General features: G+C 44.2%; 1 protein-coding gene across 6 annotated transcripts in view; it reads right to left on the bottom strand.

The window, feature by feature from the left end:
* The window catches only part of CDIN1 (CDAN1 interacting nuclease 1), a 215,175-nt gene that overhangs the window by 159,887 nt on the left and 31,981 nt on the right, over positions 1 to 23,307 (bottom strand). For 4 of the 6 annotated variants that reach the window (XM_006132709.5, XM_089778454.1, XM_089778453.1 and 1 more), the window contains 3 exons: positions 7,289 to 7,334; positions 6,359 to 6,423; positions 2,803 to 2,863 (listed from right to left, as the gene is read on the bottom strand). In XM_006132709.5, coding sequence (XP_006132771.2) covers positions 2,803 to 2,863; positions 6,359 to 6,423; positions 7,289 to 7,334 — 172 coding nt within the window. The remainder of the gene's footprint in view (positions 1 to 2,802; positions 2,864 to 6,358; positions 6,424 to 7,288; positions 7,335 to 23,307) is intronic. The other 2 variants (XM_075927024.2, XM_089778456.1) reach the window with 1 other exon arrangement.

Raw genomic sequence — 23,307 nt, 5'->3', positions numbered from 1 at the left:
GTATGTACTTGGATGTCCTTAAGCTCCCCAAGTAGAAAGAAATGCTTCCACAGGGCTGCTTATTTCCAGTAACCCACATCAGAGCTGACACATGAAAAATGGTGAAATTACTGAAGGTAGTCCAGCCTGAATAAGGACTACCTTATTAGTTCAGGTACTTGCATCTCCCTAATTTTCATATTAATCATGTGTCCATCTTTCTCTGAAATAGGGCCATCATGCTTCGTGTCAGAATTTAGCATGTAAGTAAAATTCATAGTGCTTCAAATCTCAGTTGAAAAATATTTGTATGGAGAGAACAATGACTAGTTTTATTTATTTTAAATTTAAATATTCTTCCAATACATGTAAAATGTAAAGATCTCTGCACATAATTTCTAAGCATTTAAAAAGATCAGATTCTCAAAAAACAATATAGAACTGTTCTTATACACCAGAGCTGCTACATACTGTAATGTACATATGTAATATATTTCTCATCAATTTTTACAGTTTCCACTGATTAAATATATATTGACTCATAAAGTATTACCATTACATCAATTGTCAGCAGATGCACGAGTATGTCATTTAAATATTAACTATCACATAAAAATGGCAACTTGATTGTTTTGAAGCAATAACATGGTGCTAGTTATTGCCACATTTCCCTAATGCATTAGGCAGCAGTCACAAAACAAAAACAAAATAAAACCCACTTTTTTATGTACCTTACTATAGAGCTGCCATCAAGTAAGTTCTTTAAATAACTTCCCTTTCTCCATAATTTTATTTTTTATTTATTTATGATTTAAAGAAACAAAATTAATTGCAAAAATACATTGGTACAATATGGCTATAGACAGGTGTCTAGAATGAGAAATTATATGCATAATCTGTAAATGCATGGGAATATTATGGGCAGAAGAAATGCAAACTATATATAGAGTAGAAATACTGTATTACTTTGCTCTCGTGAGGTGCTCCTTTGTGCTAGTTCTCATGCAATACAGCAAACCAAATTAACCTACCAAGAATTCTTACCAATTGCTTCCTTATTCAAAACAGCGAGGAGAGCATACATTCTGCTTTCATAATATCAAAAAGGCATGCTTTGCTAATAATATGAGGTAAATCCCTTATTATATGTTAACTGTATGATGAGGGTGTGTAGACACTTCATAGACCATTAAAATCTTCTAGTAACTGAGAGATAATGGCTCATTTGCTGACTGCAGCAATGTACAAGAGACTGAAGCTAAAAGAGAAGCTATTCTTTCTTGCTAATATAACATGTAGAACTTGCTGCTATTGCAACACTTAATGTTCATCGTGTCACATCATTTTTAATGCAAACACTCATTTTCTGCCTTACTCCTATGTTTTCCATTAAAGTGCAATACAAAAACAGCATACATTTCATTCTATCCCTTTGAGGGTTCCATAAGCAGTTCTAAGCCAAATCAAATTTTACTGCTATTATTATTGTAAATAAATATTTCAGAGTTTAAGGCAGAGGTGTGTCAAACTATGGGTTGCATTCCCCTATGCAGATGTGGAGAAACTTCTGGGGGGAGGAGGGAGGGAGTGGAGAGAAATGCCAGCAGGCTTGTAGCCACCTCATACAGCAGGGCTCAACCAGCTCCAACACAAAGCAGGAAGGGAGTGCCACTTCCACCCCGAACACTTCAGCAGGCCAACCAGCCTGTGGGGTCACTGTCAACATCTGCTACAGGCACAATAATTTCTGTTCCTGAAGCCTCTGCACCCAGTGCTGGCTCCACCCTTAGTAACAGTCACACGTGCCTGCCCCTCCCCCCCGAAACAGGAAGGGCGAAGACCTAAGTGTTGTCCCTGTCCGAATGGTGAGCCTGACTGCAAGGTATAAATAGCCCACTTCTGGGCTGTTTCATTGGTATATATCTGTGTATTTGAAACTTACAGGTGTATATAATTTAATTAAAGCGGTGTTAAAATCTCTATTAGGTGTATGAAAAGACTATCATCCATGCTTTTGCTTATGTCTATTTTTACCTAGATTGAGGGCAGATGCACATCAAAAATTGCAATTTTGAGGGAATGGGGGGGGGAGGGGAGAATCTCAGTTAAAGTTCACAAACTCCTGGTTTGAGGGCTTTTGATATTTATTTTTTTCTACATGTTGAATTTCTCTAGTCCAGCAACATGTGGTCATAGAGTTCATTTACAGCTACCTGGCTCTCCGTGTTCTGTGTTGTTATTTAGCTCTAATTTGTTCCTAAATGTCTTCTAAAAGCCCAATAAGCAGGGGAAGTGTTGGTAATGCTGCTAGACAATATTGATCTCCCATAGTTCAGCAAATTCTCTGGCCAGGTCCCAAGGATGCTAGACTACTGAGGTTCAATCTGTAGTAGTCTCACTGCTATGATTATAAAGTTAACCCTTAAATATAAAATCAAAGATTTGCAGGGGTTAGGAGGAAATTTAAACAAGAAATCCTAAGAAATACTAATCTGCATGTCTTTAATCAACATGGGTATTTTAAAAGCAATGTTAAATGGCACTTGCTTTAGTCAGTTTCTCACAAATTGTCAACAAAATAAAAATTGCAGAAGCCTCTTACATATTTGCCTTGAAGTTAGAAACCACTTAAATTAACTGATTTATTAATAAGTGGGACTCTTTGTCCAATTATTTTAAGTACTAACAGACTTGGGAACAATTTTGTGTGTCTAATGTGCCTTGAAACCATTTTTTAGGTTAATTACATTTCTTCTAAGTCAAGTCACTATAGATATGCCCCTTAGGTTTTTACACAGGAAGGTTTTTTTAAAAAATGATTACCTCATTGGCTAGCTCCAGTAGTACAGGGGCAGCTGCATTTTTCTTCACCGCATTTAGGTACCTAGATAAGTCAAAGCCAGGTAAATCCACAGTGGCTAGAAAAGCCCATATTCAACATGTTAGTTTCCCCTCTATCTCTTTCTCTTGGGCAAATACTACACACAGCCTAGCAGGGAAACACTAATTCAATAGAGACTCTTTCAGAAATAATCCTTGTAAACTATCATTAACTTTCAAGGGTTTCATCCTGCAGATTTGTAAGATATAGCAATCTTTAAAAATACAGTAATTAAGCCAAGCAAATTCTTAAAATTGTATTTTGGTTGAATGCCATATAAACAAGTTATATCTGTATTAAACATGCATAGCACAATAAATCTTTACTATCCACAACGAAGATTTTGGGTTCAATAATAACTTCAAATGCATCATTATGTAGCTACTGTCATGGGGTGCAAACACGTAAGTGTAACTACTGATTTTACCAGTTAGGCAGCACTCTGACAGCTCTGATGTAAGCTTTCAATGGTTAAATTTAACAATGTGAAATGAATGTTACAAAAAGGTAAGTAAAAAACATTTTTATAATCAGGACTGCATGAATAAGTGGTGAAGCTTCTGACCATTCCCTCACACTGAACTGACTTTTTGTCAAATTCCTATCGTTTGATATTTGTACTGCAGTAATGCCTAGAAGACTCCTTCAGGATTTGGTGTGAAGAACTTGTATCACTGGCAGTTGCTGAGAGGGTCAAATGGTACTTAAAGAAAGAGAATCAGGGAACAGTCATAAAATGCCACCAATATTTAACCTCTTCAGAAGATCAGTTGTGATAACTGTCTAAAGCTAGTTTGATAACCTGCTCTAGAGCCTCCCATATTGCACATCAGTCAATTAAGTAAAGGAAAAGCAGAAACATGTTTCTAGGAAAAGCAGAAAAGCGAGTTCTATTAATTGGACATAATGAGAAAGTCTGGAAGTCTGAGGCTTGTTGCTGACTCCAACACCACCTTGCTGTGAGTGCGTCAAAATATATTTCTGCCTCAGTTCAACCATCTATGAAATGGTTATAGCAGCATTTATACCTGTGAGAAGTTGTAGGTATTGTGAGTTTTAATTTCTAAAGGATTTTGAAGTTCATTCACGAAAGGCATGATAGTAATCATCTTATAAAAACACACTTTCAGTTGCATGAATAACTACTTAAAAATTCCCTCCAGTAAACAGATGAATACCTATAATTTGTTTTTGTAAAACAAATAAGAGCTCTCAAATTTTCAGATCAGTAGCACTCACTCAACACTGATTTCCATAACTTCATACCTATCTAGTTATTCCATTGTCAGCAGCAGCTACTCTCTTTGATCTATTACAGGCCAAAAGCATCTCAAGCTCTGGTGTGTACTTTACTATAAACTTAGGGACTTCTTGAAGATGCATACTGTGACAGACTGTTTCATAATGTCAGAAAGCATCCTGAGGTTTCTGATAAAGGGCCTGCAATTTTGCCCACCTCTAAGATAACTCCATGCAACTTGAAAAAATAACACCTACTCTTAGCAGCACTATTACCTGTACCCAGGAACATCATTAGTGCAAGCAACCAGGGCTAGTATCATTCCTATCAATATGTAGAGGCTCTTTGATCAAGTAATAGACCAGCCTGCCATGTTACAAGCGTAAGCCATAGTATATTTGTCTTCCAACACCAACATCCTCTTAATCCTCTACCACATCATTGGTAGGTGTCAATCCTGTTGCTTCACCCATCTCCACCCTAGGTAGCAGGCAGATATTCATCCTACTGCAGTCAGAAACAATTTGACTCTAACTTTCAAGAAGACGTTCAGACACACCTACCCCCATAAAGCTGCAGAATGATTTTTGTTCATATCTCGTTTGGAGACAAAACGAGAGCAACTCATATAAGAAAGCCAGCATAAAGTAGGACAACAATAAATTTAGGGTCCTTTTCGATGGAAACTGACTTTTGTACATGGCACTTAAGTATTATAGCATGAAAACATACTATACCAAAAAAAGTGTCTTCAACTATTACAATAAAAATATAATATGTGCATGTCATTTTAATGATTCTACCAAGTAATCAAACCCTTTACTTGTTTCTGTGGGGTAACTACTTCAGTCAGACAAATTTTTCCTCATTTAGCCCAAAATACCCACAAGAATCTACTAAAACAGCTTGGTGAGTAGACAAAACATTTTTACATCATTTCTGATAACACCAAGTTTCATATATGTGAATTTGTTACACAATGGCATCATACTTGAGACTATATAAACCACGAGGAAGATACGGTGCCAAATCCTGATTTCCTTATGAAACCAGACTTTACTCACACCAATGCAACCTCTGCTGCATATAACGCAAGGACAGTTTGATTCCATGTCTCCTGCTTTAAGGCACTTAATCAAAATACACAAACACTAAATTGGGTGATCTGGAGACATAGTCATCAAAGTGATTCAAGTCTTTTAATAACTAATGTTTCAACATGTCCCGAGAAGTAGTCACAGTATTATTGTATGGCTAGTTACTTAAACTGTACTAATGAAAATTAGAAACAATATTATGTAATAATAATGTAAATTTGCAAGAAAGATTTTAACAAATATCCTTCCTAATCAAAGATTAAATACTGGGTCAGGCAAAATGTGACCACTGTAATGTGATAAGGCAGCACAACTATTTTTCAAAAGGAAATAGGAAAATACGTTCTGTTAGAGCCGTGGTGTCTAACATACTAGCCATATGTGGCTACTTGGCTGGTTCAGTGTGCCTAGCTGGCTTGAACAATGTGGCTATGGCCAGCTGAATGTGGCTAGTTCACTATAGCAGTAGCCACTACAGATAGCTTCTGCTTCAGAACTGGTTGGACACCACGTTGTTGGAGTTCCTTCCTTCATGTCTAATCCTATGAGATTGTCTTTGTTTCTAAATATATGACTTTTGCAAAAATATTGAGACTACCTAATATTTTACAAATGAAAGCTTTTTGTTTATTTTCTCCATTCATAAAAAATATAAAAGCATAAATATTAGACACGTGTAATCACAAGTATGATCTCATTTGCCACGAAAGCTCTTCAGATATGTCAGTCTATATAGTAATATTCTTTTTGTATATTTCTACCAGTTATCAATAAGCCCCAATTATGTCACAGAAATATCTAAAGAAAAGACAAAAGAATTAAGACAAACTATAAGGTGTTAGCAATTACTATTTATTAATTCAAAATGCATACAATTGTAAAATTATTTTGTAAAAGTGACATATAAAAGGTTCTCTTTCCTTCCTAAAAGGTGTTTCTGACATTTTTGTGCTTTTACCCTTAGTTCACTCCTGTTTATAGTAAGTTGGTAAATACATTAATTTTCACTGAAATGGTCTTGGGGTACTTCCACTATCCTTATTTCAATCTGGTTATTTATTTTACATTAAATTAGTCTAAATCTGATTTACTCGATTTTAATTACAATTAGTAGGTACTATAATACCTACTAATTGGGTGGAAAGGTATGTCTTGTCATACCTTTGGTAGTAAGTTTCAGTAGCCTCAGCAGTGTGATGCTTTGCATGTGTCCTTTTGATTTGTTTCTAAAAAGAAGAGACAAAAACAAAGACTTTTATGATATATCAAGTCAGATACATAAAGTATGAATGTCTGAGTAGATGATTTGTAGCCTCCATATTCAACTTAAGGACAACTGAATTATATTTTGAGAATTCTATACAGAAATGGCTTCTCATCTATCTACAGAATAGAATGTTTTCAGACTGTACTGAAATGTACCATATATGTAAAAGCCAGTAAGGTCATAGTAATTGAATCTAAATAAGTTTGCTGAGGGCTGCAGAGGGCAAAGAAAAACTTGTTCTCTCTTTCAACCTTTGTATTAATTTTCCCTCAATTCAATTCCATCTAAGTCCTCTGCACTCTAGTTTTACAATTCAATTGCCATTTTTAACCAGGAAGAGCATTGCTTAAAAACAACTTATTTGAAAAACCACAAAAAGTAATTCCACAGAGACTTGCCACTTGACTGACACCTGTCATCTCATGATAAATGACTCCATTTTCTGCCTCTCTTGCCTTCTGCCACTCCGGCAATGGTCATTTATCATCATCTCTGTCAGCAATGGAAAGCAGCACTGACAGTGCAAGTCAGCAAACATTTAGCACATGGAACCACGCAACACAGGGAAATTATTATTGTCAGAATAATAATGGTTTAGCATAATTTATTACAGGTCCACCAAATAAGCAAAGGCTAGATGTTATTAGACAGATGGATGGGTAGGCTTGGCAGCCATCCACTGAGACTCAGGCGGTGCTTGATGTGGAAAAGGGAACATCCTCCAAACCAATCAGAAAGCTGGCAGTTCAATTACAAAGAAATAAAGGGACATTCATCATTCAATTAGGCACCTGTCAACCCTCACAAAGGAGAAAACTTCTAACCTGGTACTCCTGGGAGAAGATGCTCAGCAGAGTGGACTGCGATTGACTGGAACAAATAAAAGAAGGACAAAGTTAATTACTGGAGTGCACTGCAAAGAAACAAAAGAGGAGGGAGCTTCAAAGGTAGGCCTGCTGCCCTGTAATCTAACAGAACATGAAAACAAGTGTGGAAAAGTTGTTCCAGATGAACACCTCAGACAAAGGCTTCCTGCTGCTAGGTCAAGGAGAGAGAGAATGAGGGAGGAGAGGAAAAGAAAATATAGCAAGAGTTTCAAAGAAAACTAACATTGTTTGGGTGATTCTCTCTCAGTATCAGAACCCACAAAGTCATATCAGTAACATGTAGTGGAGTTAAAAGGGAAGGGAAAGAAAGGGAAGGGAAGGGAAGAACAAAAACAAAGCACATTTCTGTTAATAATTGATGGAGTTAAATTCCATTAGCAGTGGCAAATGTGTCCCGTGCTCATTGGCAATATACTGAAATTCATTGTTAGCGGCAATAGAACCTCTTCAGTAGCCGCCTCTTATTCAGGGTAGAAACTTAGCTCTGTCAGAAGTAGCATATGGGACTACTGGAACATTCCCACTGAAACTGATGTGCTTTGAAAATAGAAACTTTCACAGCAGGAAGCTGAAATTCCCTGGTGTCAGTCCTTTCCAAAGACTGCCATAAGCTTCATTCATCTAAGGCGCCACTCAATGTCAAACACCTGGCAATGAAGCAACCTGCAAAATATTCTTCCCAAGTGGGAATTTTTCCCTTAGAATTGTTAACGGTTAGAAATGGGATAAGATTTTTTCCCCCCCTCTAAAAGGCAATCAATACTACACTGCTGCAGTCTTCAATTGTCCTCTGTGGATACATCCAGCTCATCACATCTTGAATGCAATTAATTACTTCTGATATATTTTCCTACCAGATGCAACTTGAACAAATTACAGTTTCAATAAATCGACTTATATAGTACAGCAAAGCAATATGAATAATTAACATTTTTCCTTTCATGAGTACATCTGCTAAACATATCTTAAATAGTTCTGATATTCAGGAACAAAGACTGAAATCATATTCCTTTATCAGCTAACTCATACAAGAATTTAACAAGTGTTAAGTCTAAATGTTGTTTCTGTATTTTACATTACTGACCTATGCTACAAACTTAACTGTTATAGCTAGGTATGCATATAACCCCACTACTGCACTATTTAACTGCCACAAAAATAACTATAGATAAGGAAGAATTATCACCATTTTACAGATGGAGAACAGACACCGAGAGATTAAATCACTTGTCTAGAATTCACACTAAGGGTACATCTACACTGCAAGCTTCTTTCAGAATAAGCTTTTCTGGAAGGTATCTTCTGGAAAACCTTATTTCGAAAAAGAGCATCTACATGCATAAAACACAACCAAACAGTGATTTGCTATTTCGAAAGATGGCATCTACACTGATTGGACACTCTCTCGCATTTAAGGCCACCCAGAACCAGTTCACGCATGGCAGTAGGTCAGCAGTTGCTTCCTGGAGCTGCTCCCTAAGGCTGAGACGTGAGCTTAAAGGGACCCTCCTGGACAGCCATTTCTCAGATTCTTTTGCTTGCTTGCCTATCTCTAAGGGACAGCAAAGTATTTCCTCTGTGTGCTCTAGTACACCACAGTATTCCCAGCCATGGAGCCAGAGCTGCCTCTAGGCACGCGATGGCCCCACACTGCAGGCTGCCTTCATAGCCCTGTATAAGCTTGACCCCGAGCTGATCGAGAACTTCTGCCTGTGTCCAGGAATGATGTCCTTGCAACTGCACCCCACGGTGGAGTGACAGTTCTGCCAGCTGGACACGAGTTCCACCTGGTGGGACCAGCTGGGGATGGAGCAGTGATACAACAAGCAGTGGCTTCAAAGCTTCCGCATGAGGAAGGAGACATTCCTGGAACTGTGTACCTGGTTTACCTCTGCCCTCAGATGACGGGACACCCAGATGCAACCAGCCATCCCCCTAGAGAAGCAGGTCATCATCACTGTCTGGAAGCCATCAGGCCCTACAGTTACTGGTCCATAGGCAACTAGTCTGGCATGGGGAAGTCAACTATCTGGGCCCTCCTCATGCAGATATGGTGCTCTCAGGCTGCAGTCCCTGGAGGGGAGGTGGGGGAGTACTAGAAAGGGGAACACTAGGGAAAGGGGAGTGTTGAGTGTGTGAGGGCGGGGGGGAGGAAGGTTCTGCAGTCCTGCCCTCACAGCCCTGCGGGGGACTTCATAGGGGGTGGCTCCTGGGCTCTTTCTGGGGGCGGGGCCCTCAAGCACGACCTTTAATTCTCTGTTTTGTATCTTTGTCTCCTTCTGCAGGTGGTGAGGGATTTGCCAGATTTGCCGCCCTGGACTTCCCTAGCTGCGGGGGCGGGGGGGGGGAGGAGGAGGAGGAGGAGGAAGGGATACATCAACAGGAAGGGATACATCTCGATGGTCCTGCAAGCCTTGGTTGACCACTGCGGCCAGTTTACGGACATCTTTGTAGGCTGGTCGGGGACATTGATATGCTACTGTGCATCGTGGGGGATGTGTCCTAACCCCTCATGCTGTGGCTGATGAAGCTACACTGAACACCTGGACCCCAACAAGGACTGGACAAGTCCCGCATGTAGGTCGAATGCGCCTTCAGCCACTTGAAGGGGCACTTCAGATGCCTCCTGACCCGCCTGGATGTGGGGGAGCAGAAGGGAAGGTTACTCACCCTGTGCAGTAACTAGAGTTCTTTGATATGATTGTCCCCATGGGTGCTGCACCTTTAGGTGCACCAGCACCGTTATGCCCACCAGTCGGAGATTCTTGGTAGCAGTGCCCCTCCGGCCGGCCACGCACATGAGGCTCAGGCTCCTCAATTCTTCTCTGATCCGGAACCCAAACAGAATCCGAAGCAGAGGGGGGAAGGGAGAGTGGTGGAGCATGCATGGGGACAACCATCTCAAAGAACTCTGATTACTGCACAGGGTAAGCAACCTTCCCTTCTTCTTCGAGGAGTGTCCCCACGGGTGTTCCACCTTTAGGTGATTACAGAGCAGTATCAGTGCCTGGCTTTGGGAACTTCAGAAGGCTTGTGTCAGCTACCTGAAAGTATGGTTAGGCTGAATTGTCTGCATATGATTGAATGGCATAGTGAGGCGTAAAAGTGTGAGCAGAAGGCCATGTGGCTGCTTTGCAGATCTCTTCCGTGGGGATTCCGTGGAGGAATGCTTTGGAGGTAGCCATTGCCCTTGTGGAATGGGCACACACAAATGAGGGAGACTGTTTGGTGACTATGGCATAAGCCATCCTTATACAGTCTGAGGTCCACTTAGATAGTCTCTGTTTGGAGATCGATTGTCCCTGAGATCTTTCTGTGGAGGAAACGAACAAGTGAGACTTTTGTGGACTGGGCATTTTCGTTGCAGATAGAAGGCCACTACCCTACAGACATGAAGGCTATGGAGAGTCCGTTCCCTGTTGTTGCTATGAGGCTTGGGGAAGAAGACAGGTAAGTAAGTTTGTTTGTTACCTCATTTCATTGTAAGTACTTTGGGGAGGAATTTAGGATGGGTCCGTAGGCCCACCTTGTCTTTGAGGAAGACCGTATAAGGTGGGTTGGTCATAAGCACTCCCAGCTCTCCCATTCTTCGTGCTGAGGTAATAGCCACGAGGAAGGCCACCCTCATGGCTAGATGGAGAAGGGAGTGCATAGCTAGTCATTCAAATGGTTTGCCCGTTAATGACCTTAGCATAAGATTAAGGTCCCATGCAAGGACTGGTTCTTTAGTTGGTGGGAATGTATTGTGTAGGTCCTGCAAAAACCTCTTGATTGATGGATGAGTGAAAATGGAATGGCCTTGTAAAGGTGGGTGGAATGCAGATTTGGCTGCAAGGTGGACCTTGACAGAGCTGAAAAATAAACCAGAGTTGTGAAGCTGTAGTAGGTAGATGAGTATGAGTGGTACTGCCATCTGTGTGGGAGTGCAGCATTGAAACAAGCACCAGCTACTGAACCGCTGCTATTTTTGAGAGAGTAGGTTTTCCTCACTGCAGGTCTGCGGCTGTTCGTGAGAACAGTTTGAACTTCTGGAGGATACTGGGTCTCTGTCGTGGTTAACCAGCAAGGAGCCATGCATGCAGGTGAAGATACTCAATGGCAGAGTGCTGAATCTTCCCGTTCTGTTGCATAAGCAGTGACGGAATAGGAGAGAAGCAATGAGGGGGGACGGATGGCCATGCATAGAAGAACTGGATACCAAGTCTGTCTGGGCCACTGTGGCACTAGCAATATTACTTTGGCTCTGTCCTGTTTTATTTTGAATATCACTCACTGGGTAAGAGGGATTGGTGGAAACATGTATGCTAGAGGCGCGTCCCATCTGATGCTGAACGCTTCTCCCAGAGATCCCAGGTCTAGTCCCGCTCCGGAGTAATATTGAGGGCACCATGAGTTTGTGTGTGTTGCAAAGAGATCCAGCATAGGAAACCCCCATCTGCGGAACAGGAGATTGATGGCCAACCTGTTGTTCTCCCACTCATGATTTTGACAGAAGTTTCTGCTGAGGTCGTCTGCTAACACAGTGTTTCCCAAATTGGTGCTTTGTGAAGCAAAAGCAAGGGTTCCATGAGAACCTGGCACTCCCCCGCCCCCTTTTAAAGAGAAAGAAATAGTGGTGGGACACTTTTTTTTTTGCTCAACAAATTGCGGTGGGTCTTCTCCCCCGCACCGACCACATTTTACCCTGGCAACACTAAGGGTTCCTTGAAATTCTTTCAAGCTAAAAAGGGTTCTGTGGCCAAATAAAATTGGGAAACACAGTGCTAACACATTGTCCCTTCCTGGGATATATGTGGCTATAAGGTGGATGTGATGAGGGATGCACCATTCCCATAACTGTACTGCCTCCTGAGGAGGTAAGAATGGACACCATCCTGCTTGTTGATGTAGTGCATTGTTTTCATGTTGTCCGTCAGTATTCGGACGGTATTGTTGCGTATGATCTGGGAGAAGTGCATGCATGCATAGCGGACTGCTCTGAGCTTGAGCAAATTGTTGTGTTTGCATTGCTCATCTGGTGTCCACATGACTTGAACAACCTGGCTCTGTAAATGATCCCCCCAATCTGTTAAAGAGGCATCTGTGGTAATTGTAAGGGTTAGGGAGTTGTGTTGAAAGGGGACCCCTCTGCATACATTGTCGATTTGTGTCCACCAGGTAAGAGAGACTTTTATCTTGTCTGGCATGTTGAGAGACTTGTTCAGTGGGTGAACGTGCAGCCTGTACACTGTCCTGAGCCATGTCTGCAACGATCTCACGTGCAGGAGTGCATAAGGTACCACAAAGGCGGTGGCTGCCATGTGACCGAGGCAGTGCAGACACTGCCAGGTGGTTATACAGGGAGTCCTGAATTGCTGCGAATCTGTGCTATGGGAGCAAGGCTATCGTAGTTATGTAGACCAGGAGTGCCCCTATGAAGTGTAGGGTCTGTGTTGGGAGCAAAACACACTATGCCAGGTTTATGCATAGTCCGAGTCTGCTGAACAATGTCCTGGTAATCGTCACTGCCCGCTATGGCAGGCAATCGTTGAGGTAGGGAAAAATGGTAATGCGTCTTGTTCTGAGGTGAGCAGCAACCACTTCTAGAACTTATGAGAATACCCTTGGGGCAGTCAACAGGCCGAATGGTAGGACTATGTACTGGAAATGTTGGTTTGTCACTATGAATCGGAGGAAGCATCTGTGTGACGGATGTATTGCAATGTGGAAGTAGGCATCCTGAAGGTCAAGGGCTGACAGCCAATTTCCTTTCTCGAGGGTGGGTATGACTGTGGAAAGGGTTACCATTTTGAAGCATTGGTAACAGACATAGCGATTGAGTTTTCTGAGATCTAGTATAGGTCTCCAACCCCCTGAATTCTTGGTTGTAAGGAAACAGTGTGAATAAAAACCTCTTCCTCTGTACTCAAGCAGCACCTCTTCTATGGCCCCCAATTGTAGGTGATATGCCTCTTGTAGGAGCACAGTCTTGTGAGAGGGGTCCCTGAAGAGGGACAGAAATTGTGGTTGTGGATGGGCGGTGGAGATGAAGGGAATTACGTAACCCATGTTGATGATCTTGAGAACCCACTTGTCGGTGGTAATGGATCACCAGGCAGGACAGAATGCTGCTAGTCTGGAGCCAAATGTGGTATAAGAGTTGGATTGCTGCCCTGGATGTATGGGGGCTGTCTGATCCTCGACCAAGATGTCAAAATGATTGATGTGCTGGAGCTTGTTGGGTGAGGGGTTGCTCCGATGATTGTCTATGTCTGAGTTGTCTGGAGTGCCATCTGTTGTCATACTGTATAGTGTGGCTGAAAGGCATCAGTTTGTAGCTATATGTGAACTGTACATTCTGCTTTTTCCTATTGGCAGGAGGCTGGATGCCAAGCGTGAACAAAGTGACTTGGGAATCTTTGAGGGAGTGAAGAGTCAGTGCAAAAAACCAGGACATCTCAAACGGGAGGTCCTCTCCTGTGCTCTGAACCTCCTTAGGAAAACTGGACAGTTGGAGCTAGGATATTCATCTCATCATTACTGCGGATGCCAGAGATCTTGAAGCTGTATCTGCAGAATCAAGAGTGGACAGAAGCACGGTTCTGGAGATCAAGGAACCTTCCTTCATCAAGGCCTTGTATTGCTCTTTTTTGTTGTCTGGCATAATTTCAATAAAAGTTGACAGTTGGCCGAAGATGTGGTATGTATATTTGGAAAGAAGTATCATGTAGCTGGCGATGCAGAATTGGAGGCTAGCAGAGGAATACGATATCTTGCCCATGCCACCAAGCCTCTTACAATCCTTGTCATATGGGGTTAGTCTGATACTTACCCCTCTGGTTAGCAGCCTCTACTACTAGAGAGTCTGGCAAAGGGTGATTGAAAAGAAATTCTGCACTATTTGACGCAACGTAGCATTTTGGTCAAGCTTCTTTGATGTAGGTGGGATGGTTACAAGGGATCTTCCAGAGGAACTTAATGCTTCATTCATGGGTATGAAAGCCTCGTTTGTGATGAGGCATGAAGAATATTCGTTAGTGTTGTGTGTCCAGAAGCGTGGAGAGGGATATTTCCAGTTTGTCTCTTACTCTCTTGAAGAGTTCTTGAAAGGTCTTGAAATCGTCCCTGGAACTTGTAAACAACATGATTGTGTCTGCCATCGAGGATGGCAAAGAGTGTGTAGGTAAGGGGGAGCGTGATGGTTGCACCATCCCCATAATATCCATATCATCTTCCCCTTCTGAAAATTCGAACCTGTCCAACGAGTGTAAGCTGGTAGGACGAGGTCTGGTGGACGAATGGTATTGGCGGCCTGGTTGGGGAGGGGGTTACTGTCTAAACAGAGCCCATGGGTCACAATAAGGCCAATTTGGCAGCATGAATGAGGGTATCCACTGCTGTTCTCACTGCTGGGTCTGTATCAGTTTAGGTGAAGAGGTCTTGGCAACTCGAAGCTGGGGCAGATCCTCCTCCTCTGAGTCAAACTGTGCACGAGTATCCAAGAGTGACATTTTTGCTCTGTCAGGGGTGCCATTGGTGCTAAAGAGCAAGATTCCCGGCACCATAGCTACTGAGAGCTCAGCTGTTGTGGTGAACTGTGGTATGAAGGGAAGTGGAGCTATCAGCAGCACAGCACTGTGAGGGGCTGGTGCTGGTAGTGGACAAGTGACCAGGAGCGTGGCTAGTCCTTTTGATCGTTTAGCCGCTGGGTGGCCAACCCACAGCTCACGAGCCACATGCGACTGATTAAAAAAATGCAGCTCCTGCTGGTACTGCTCAGACCAGCAGCTCTGTGCCGCATTCCAGCAAGCTCATAGCCAGCCGCTCAGCACACACGCACCAGCACCTGAAGGGAGACACGCAAATGATGGAGCTGGCTCCAGAATTAGGTTATTAGAGCTATGCTTGCAGGCAGGGAGCTCAGCTGTGTTGCGGGACTGGGAAAGTGCCAGGAACCGTGCACAGGGCTCAGCAGGGCTGTGGGAGGAGAAAGATGCCAGGCGCTGTGCTCAGCTCTGCTGTGGGAGGGGAAGGTGCCAGGCGCTGTGCTCAGCTGGGCTGCAGAAGGTGTCAGGTGCTGTGCGCAGCTGGATGCGGGATGGGGGGGAAGTGTGGGGCGCTGTGCTCAGCTGGGCTGCGGGAAGGGGAAGTGCCGGGCACTGTGCTCAGGGTGGAGGTACCAGGAACTGGTGTTGTGTGTCAGCTGGGCTGCCCAGGGGCTGGACTCAAGGGGAAGGAGGGAGGCAGGGAACCAGCTCTGGACTCAGCAGGTCTGCAGGGTTTGAGAGGAGGTGCAGGGAAACAGGGCTCAGCTAGGCTGTGGGGGTTGGGAGTAGGGAACAGACAGGCAGCTCAGCTGCGCTGCAAAGCTGCGTGTGCAGGGAACTGATGCTGGGCTCCTCTGAGTTCTGGCCTTTTGGGGAGGTGCGGGGAAGTGTGGGGGAGAGCGGGGGGGGGGAGAATCTCAGCTGGGTTGCAGGGGAGGGAGGTGCAAAGAAGCCTAGCGGGGAGGGGGCAGCAACAGGAGGCCTGAAATGACCTCCCCAGTCCAAAAAAAATCCTTCATCTGGAATCAGTCAGGTCCAGAGAGTGCTAGACCAGGGATGGCTCTGGGAAAGGAGAGGGGGACTGGGTTAGTGCCGTGGTCACCAGCCTGTCAATTGTGATCAACTGGTTGATTGTGGGTCATGACCAGTTGATCGCGAGGTGTTCCAGCCCCTCCTCATTCCATCCAGCTCCCAAGAAGCCCACGCTAACGCTACCTCCTGCGAAAATGGAGGTAGCGCCCCAGCTTCCTGCCACATGGGGGGGGAGGGGAAGAGTCCCGCAGCTACGAGCTAGGTTCTCTGTCTCAGGAAGTGCACAGACTGCTCTTCCCCTCCTCTAAACAACCAGCGTGCCTCCTGAAAAGCCAGGTCTGTAGCGCACCAGTGACTTCCTTCCACTTGCTGCCTTCCTGCACGAGGGAAGGGCAGGGGGCAGGGAGGAGGGAGTAGGAGTCCCAGGACCGCTCCAGCTACAAGTGTTCAGGAAGTGTCTGGCAGCCACAGGAAAGCAAGGAGCAGGCTGAGCAGTTGGAGCTGGCGCAGTCCTGGGACGCCCACTCCCTGCCCCTCCGCCACAGGCAGGCAGTAGGGGAAAGGAAGTTGCCGGTGTGCCACAGACCCAGCTGTTCAGGAAATGTGCCAGCTGTTTGGAGCAGTGCACATGCTTCCTGAGACCTCAGACCTGGTGCGCAGCTGCAGGATCCCCAGGTACTAGCCCCAGCTGTCCCTGTTCCCTCCCCTCGGGCAACTTCTCTACCCCCCCCCCCATCCAGGGTCAGAAGTATGGGCAGCCTCCCCACAGTCTCTGAGCAGGAGCCCAGGGGTGCTCCAGTGCTGCCTCCTGGCGCTGTGTGGCGCAGACTGATGCTGCATGTGTACGGATTGCAGCGCAATGGCCAGACCAAGGCTGAGTGGTGATCGCACCACATCCCTTCAGCACCCGTCATCCCCACCTTGTATGTGTGAAAAATTAAGAGCACTCACCTGATGATCCCTCCCCAGCCTCGGAGGATGCCTGGGACATATACAGGCTGTGGAGTACCAGCTCCAGGGTGATGGTGGTCAAAGTTTCCTCTTCCTCCTTCTGGGCTGGGACCCCCCAGGATGGCAACAAAGGACATCTCCAACCTTGTATCCACCACCCGGGGTGAGGAAGGGGCTGCATCACTCCCCAGGATGAGGTACAGGTCATCAAAATAGGGGCAGAAGGAGGGTCCTGCCTGGGAGTGTGAGCTGCACTCCTTTACGCTTGCATAGGCCTACTGGAGCTACTTAACTTTGCTCCGGACCTGTTCCAGGGTCCTGGTGTGGCCCTTTGTGGCAGGCTCTCGGCTATAAGGCCTTAAATACTGGCTTTACACCATCTGGAGTGGAGATCCCGGAGGTTCTTCTCGTCACCCCACACCTCAAGGAGGGCTAGGATCTCTGCTCCAGACTGCGCACGCCTCTTACAGCGCCTGGCAGGTTCTGGGGAGCCCTATGCATGCTCCCTGAGATGGGCAGGGGACTCCTGGGGGGGCTCGTGGCTGGGACATGGTGCCATCAGGTACCATGAGCTGTGCTGTGGCTGGATGCTCTGAGAGCTGGCTTCCTGTTACAGGCCCTGTCCCCTGTGTCTGCTGCTTTAAGAGCTCCATAGGAACAGGAACTATAGAGTTGCGATGAGTGTGGCCAGAGTGGCCAGAAGGGCACCTGTGGAATTTCCTGGAGGCCTCTTTTTTTGACAAAACTCCCTGTTCCACATCCACACACATCCTCTTCTGAAAAAGTTCTCGGAAAAGGCCTTATTCCTCGTGGACTGAGATTTACCACTGTCGGAAAAAGCTGTCCCTTACTATAACTTTCTTTCGAAACACCACAATTGCAACACAGATGCTAGTATTGTTTTTCTGGAATGGTGAAAGGTTCAGTGTAGATGCACCAAAAATGTGTGGACTAAAGTCCTGTTCTCCCAAAACAAAGAGATTTTACTAAAGGATTATTGTTTCTCAACCTGCCCCAGTTATATCATCTATACTTTAATATTAGAATTGTAAATGGATATTAGTCATCCTGTAATATACAAATTTAGAGAATACTACTAATAGAATAAGAAAATTGAACAGTGTTACAAGACATTCAAATTATGCAAATAAATGCACACACAATTTTTATATTTAACTTATTATTCTTTATATTAAAGATAGAGCTTGTGTATTGATCAATTGCAGAAGAACTTTGTATGTGACAGTTTAGGGGTGGTGAGGCCTGCATTCTTTCCCCCCTTTCCCTTTATCTGATGAGCCAGAAGCAAGTCTTTGGGAACATACTCCACTTAAGACTTAAGATAAGCATTGTTGCCAGTATAGCAAGAACAAGTATGAGATAAAGGTAAAAGGCAAGAACGCATAAACAATTCTGTTTACCCTAACGTACTGACCACGTAAACAGGACCAAAGGACAAGAAGATCCAGATCAGAACCAGATCAATAACTAACAGCTAAGTTCTACATCAACACTAATGAGTAATCTCTGGAAATTTCCTAATTGCCAAACAGGGCAAGAAAACTGTATTTATGGCTGCCTCAGAGCCTAGCAAATCAGACTTCGCTGATGGGCTTTGGGTACTGGAACCTCAGAAGCTGAGACAACCTCCCACTTCGTCCGCAGCCTACCCGGAGTCCCAGGCTTGCAGGAAGGGACGTAAGATATGCTGCTTCTTTGTTATATTGTTCTTCCATTTATGGGGCACAGCTGTTAGCTGTCAGGAAATAAACTACTTGTGTTTGACAGATACCTATGTAGCGTCCTTTGTACTTCGAGAACCCAGTGTCGGACCTGAGACTTACTCTTGCCGACTACAGCCTGTAAGGTCCAATCAGGATCAGAGTGTTATGTTGCTAGGAGATAGGTTTGTGGACACGGTTAGAACAACAAGCAAGGATGACAAATTTGGCAGCAATGATTTGAATGGACATGAAGGAGATGAAAGGGATATCAAGAAGACCCATGAGTATGCAGTAGTCAAGATGGGAGATAGGGATGGCCTGTACATTTTTTTGATAGTGTGACAATGAGAAGCAGCAGCAGTGGTCTTAAGGATGTTATGAAGAAAGAAGCAGCAAGATTTGGGCACCTCCTGGATATGCAGATCTGAAGTGCATGGAGTCCAACATGACACCCAGATTATGGGCAAGAGGAGGCTGTGACAGAGGAAGACAGCTGCATTGTCAACCATGACAGAGAAAAAGGGAGATTAGGAGGGGAGACAAGGAGTAAAGATTTTAAGATGCTAAATTCTTTATTTTACTTTAAACAAAAAGGCTAAAGTGATAAGTCATCTGTTGAGACTACAGTATGGATGACATGCATGTATATTAGGCTGTGTCTAGATTACATCCCTCTGTTGAAAGAAGGATGTAAATTAGGCACTTCAAAATTGCAAATGAAGCAGGGATTTGAATTTCCTGTGCTTCATTTGCATAATCACGTAATGGCACTCTTTCGAAAAAGTTCTATTTCAAAAGTAAAGCCACAGTCTAGACGCAGTTCTTTCGAAAAGGGAAGGCTTTTTTTGAAAGATCCTGTTAACCACAAACCATTGACGAGGCCAGTACACGAGTCAAATGAGCAGACGGCTGAGGAGCTGGCACTTTCACTAATTTGTAATAAGTATGGGTACACCCCATGATCCAGGAGGATATCCTCTGGGCAGTAACAGGCAACCTCTTCTTTCTTTCTGTTATTGAAAGGAAGAATTGACTTGATTTCCTGAATGATAAAAAGCTAAGGCACACTTGTATGTTTAGTATGTTCCACGTAAAAAACTAAGGCACACTTGATATCCAGGGAATGTAGGGACCTGTCTTAAGGGGAAGGTGGGGCTTAGGGTGAAACACGGGGAGAAAAATGTCTTGCAACACATGAAATTGGGAAACTACATTCAGGAGATTCAACTGAACCTTATCTTTAAAGAAAACAGCAGAAGGAGGTTCTGACATTAACACTTCTAGTTCAGAAACCTGTCTGGCTGAAGTAATAGCCACCAAAAATTCAACTTTCACTGACAAATACAATTTGTCAAAGAACAAGTAGCTAATCACTCAAATGGAGGAGCCATTAACTTTGACAAAACCAGGTTTAAATTCCATGGGGGTACTAGGTCCTTCACGTGAGGGTACAATCTATTCAAGCTCTTAAGGAACTGGGTCATCAAGCGTTGCATAAATACGGAATGTCTCCTCAAATCAGAATGGAACGCCAATATTGCAGCCAGGTGAACCTTAATGGACGAGGTGGCCAACCTTTGCTGTTCAAATCCCACCAGGTACTCCAAAATAAATGGAACTGAGGCCTGCAACGGCTGGATACCCCTGTGAGGCCTGCAACAGCAAACCTCTTCCACTTAGAAGCGTATGTAGCCCATGTGAAAGCTTCCTACTACCTAACCACCACCACCTTTACTCCCTCTGAATATTGCTGCTCCAGCAAACTCAACCATAAAGCTTCCAGGGCATTAAGTGGGAAGCCTGGGCGCTGGGGTGCAGCAACATGCTGCAGTCCTGGAACAAGTCCTGGAACAAAGGAAGGAGGATTGGGGTGCCACAGAGAGCTAATGGTGCCTTGTGTACCAATGCTGATTGGGCCAGGCTGGTGCTATCAAAATGAGGTTTGCAGCATTCTTGTGGTCCTTGGTCAGCACCTTAGGAATCAAAGGAAAAAGAAGAAACTCATACAGGATGCCTTTCCCCCAGTGAATTTGGAAGGCAAAGTCCAAGGAACCCTTGCTGTTGGCCAGGTAGGAACAGAAGGCCCAGCACTTCCTGTTTCCCCTTTCAGCAAAGTCATCCAGGCAAAGATGACCCCATATCTGGAAAAGGCTCTGGGCAACCTCCCACTTTAGGGACCACTTGTGCATTTGAAACAAGCAGCTGAGGTTGTCCGCCAGCAAGTTCTGAGACTCCGGCAGATATGAGGCCAATAGGTATATCCTGTTGGGCAGACAACTCCCACAGCGATATCTTGCACAGGGGAATAGAGTGAGCGCGACCCTGTCTGTTGATATAAAACATCGCTGTGGTGAACCAAGATGCACCTCCCCCTTACTTCACCCAAAAAGGCCAGACAGCCAACTGGACGGCCTTCCATTCTGCTCAAGACCAGACACCCTGAGTCTTAAGGCCGCTTAGATGTGTGCCCCATCCCAAATCCAAGGCATCTGTAACCAAAGACAGAGGGGGCTGAAGGGTGTGAAACGGGACTCCTTGGCACATGTGAAGAGGATCCAGCCAGCAACAAAAAACTATCACCCATGGCAGGACAGTTAACACTGTCCAGCGGGTGGTGAAATGGCTTGTATATGTGGTTGGCCAGCATATGTAAGGCTGAAGTCTGGTGAACGGGACGACATGGGTGCAAGAAGCCTTCAGCTGTGGGGGCACATGGCAAGTCCTGGCTGTTGTAACCATGTGGGCCCCCAGATCCCAATCAGTCTGCACATGCTCTTGAAATGGGGCTGGGGGAGGAATGCTCTGGCTGCCAATGAGTCCAAATGTGCCACTGCAAACACTATGAGTTGCATGGGTGACAAGGCTGACTTCTGAAGCTTTAGCACGAGACCCAACCAGCTGAATGTGGCCATGGTAAGCTTTACGTGAGCCCTGGCCATAGCTTCAGAGGGGCCCTTGACCAAAAACTAGTCATCCAGGTAGGTGAAGACCTGAACCCCTCTGCAATGCAGGAACGCCACTACCACTGCCACACTATTGGTAAAATCCCTTGGCACTGTAAAGAAGCAGAAACTGATGGTAGAAACCTCCCACTGTGAAACAAGGGAACTTTCATGTGGCCATAGTTCTGGTTCACAGAAAGCATGCACCCTTCAGATCAAGGACAGCATACCAGTCTCCCAGATCCAGTGAAGGAATAATTGAAGCCAAGGACACCATATGGAATTTTAATTTCTTGAGATATTTGTTTAGACCGCTTAAGTCCAAAATGGGATGCAGGCCACCCTTGGTTTCGGGATAAGGAAATAGAACCTCTTACCCCTGAACTGTAGAGAGACCTTCTCTTCTGCTCCTACTGTGAGGAACATCTGCAGTTCCTGACGCAGGAGCTACTCGTGAGAAGGGTCCCTGAAAAAAAGGTGGGGCAGGGGAATGGGAAAGTGAGGTACATAGAAACTGAACGGAATATCCCATCTTTACGTGCCTAGAACCCACCTGTCAGATGTGACTCAGGTTTAGGCATAAAAAAATGGGACAAGCAGTCCCTAAACATAGGGGTAGGATCTTAGGGGGAGCATTGCCCACAGGTGCACCTTCAAAAGTATTGCAATATTTTTTTAAAATGTATATATGTATACCACACAGAGCATTTTAGTAAACATACAATTTACATTTTGTCAAAGTTTATTTTCTAAGATTGCATAAACTGTACACGTTCGGGGCACAAAACAAGATTCTCTTGCAGATACTCTGATTTAAATACAGGTTCTACTTCCATTCCTACATCCCTCATCTTCAATGTATGTTTTACTTGAGATGGTGAAACCAAAAATTCAGCTTAATGTTTTATGAATTTAACTATGGTACATAAAGGAAAATACCAATTCAGTATGAGTAAACCCAAAATCAATAACTAGGGCCCTGCCAAATTCATAGCCATGAAAAAATGCATCACAGACCATGAAATCTGGTACACTGTCGATCTTCTGTATATTTAAACACCATACTACACAGATTTCAATTGGGAGACAAGTGTTTGTCAAACTGGGGGTTCTGACCCAAAAAGGGTTGCAGGGGAGTCTCAAGGTTACTGGGAGGAGCCGCACACTACTGACATCCTTATTTTTGCACTTTCTTGAGAGCTGGGTGGCCAGAGAGCAGCAGCTGTTAGCCAGGCACCCAACTCTGAAGGGAGAAACTCACAAGCAACAACAGTGAAGTACAGGTGCTACCATGCTATTCTTAATTCTGCATAGCTGCTGATAGCATCGCTGTCCAAGAATTCGGCTCCTGGACAGCAACTCCAGCTGTCAAGCTTTGAAGGTCTTGGCACCACCAGCAACAGGACAGAAATAAATGTGGCAATGTGGCCTCCCTACAATAAACTTGTGCTCCCCAAAAATATTTTGGATCAGGATCCTTACAGTGACAATACTACGAAATTTCAAATTTAAACACCTGAAATAATGAAATTTCAATTTTTAAAAATCCTATGATCATAAAATTGACCCAAATGGATTGTGAATTTGATAGGGACTACCAATAACTATTCATCAAATACAGATAAGAAATGAGAAAAAAAAGCAAAGTGCATCATAAGACAACAATAATAAAGCTTTAGAAGTGGGGGGGGGAGGGAGGGGAAGATTGGTGCTATGCATAACAGACTAAAATAAAACATTCCAGTGGTCTTTTTTATTTTTTTTTAACATAAGATATTCAT

The sequence above is a fragment of the Pelodiscus sinensis genome, chromosome 5 (assembly GCF_052426305.1).
Source record: "Pelodiscus sinensis isolate ZL-2025 chromosome 5, ASM5242630v1, whole genome shotgun sequence".
Lineage (NCBI taxonomy): Eukaryota > Metazoa > Chordata > Testudines > Trionychidae > Pelodiscus > Pelodiscus sinensis.
Note: the sequence above shows the minus strand (reverse complement) of the source record. Positions and strands in the feature narration are given on the sequence as shown.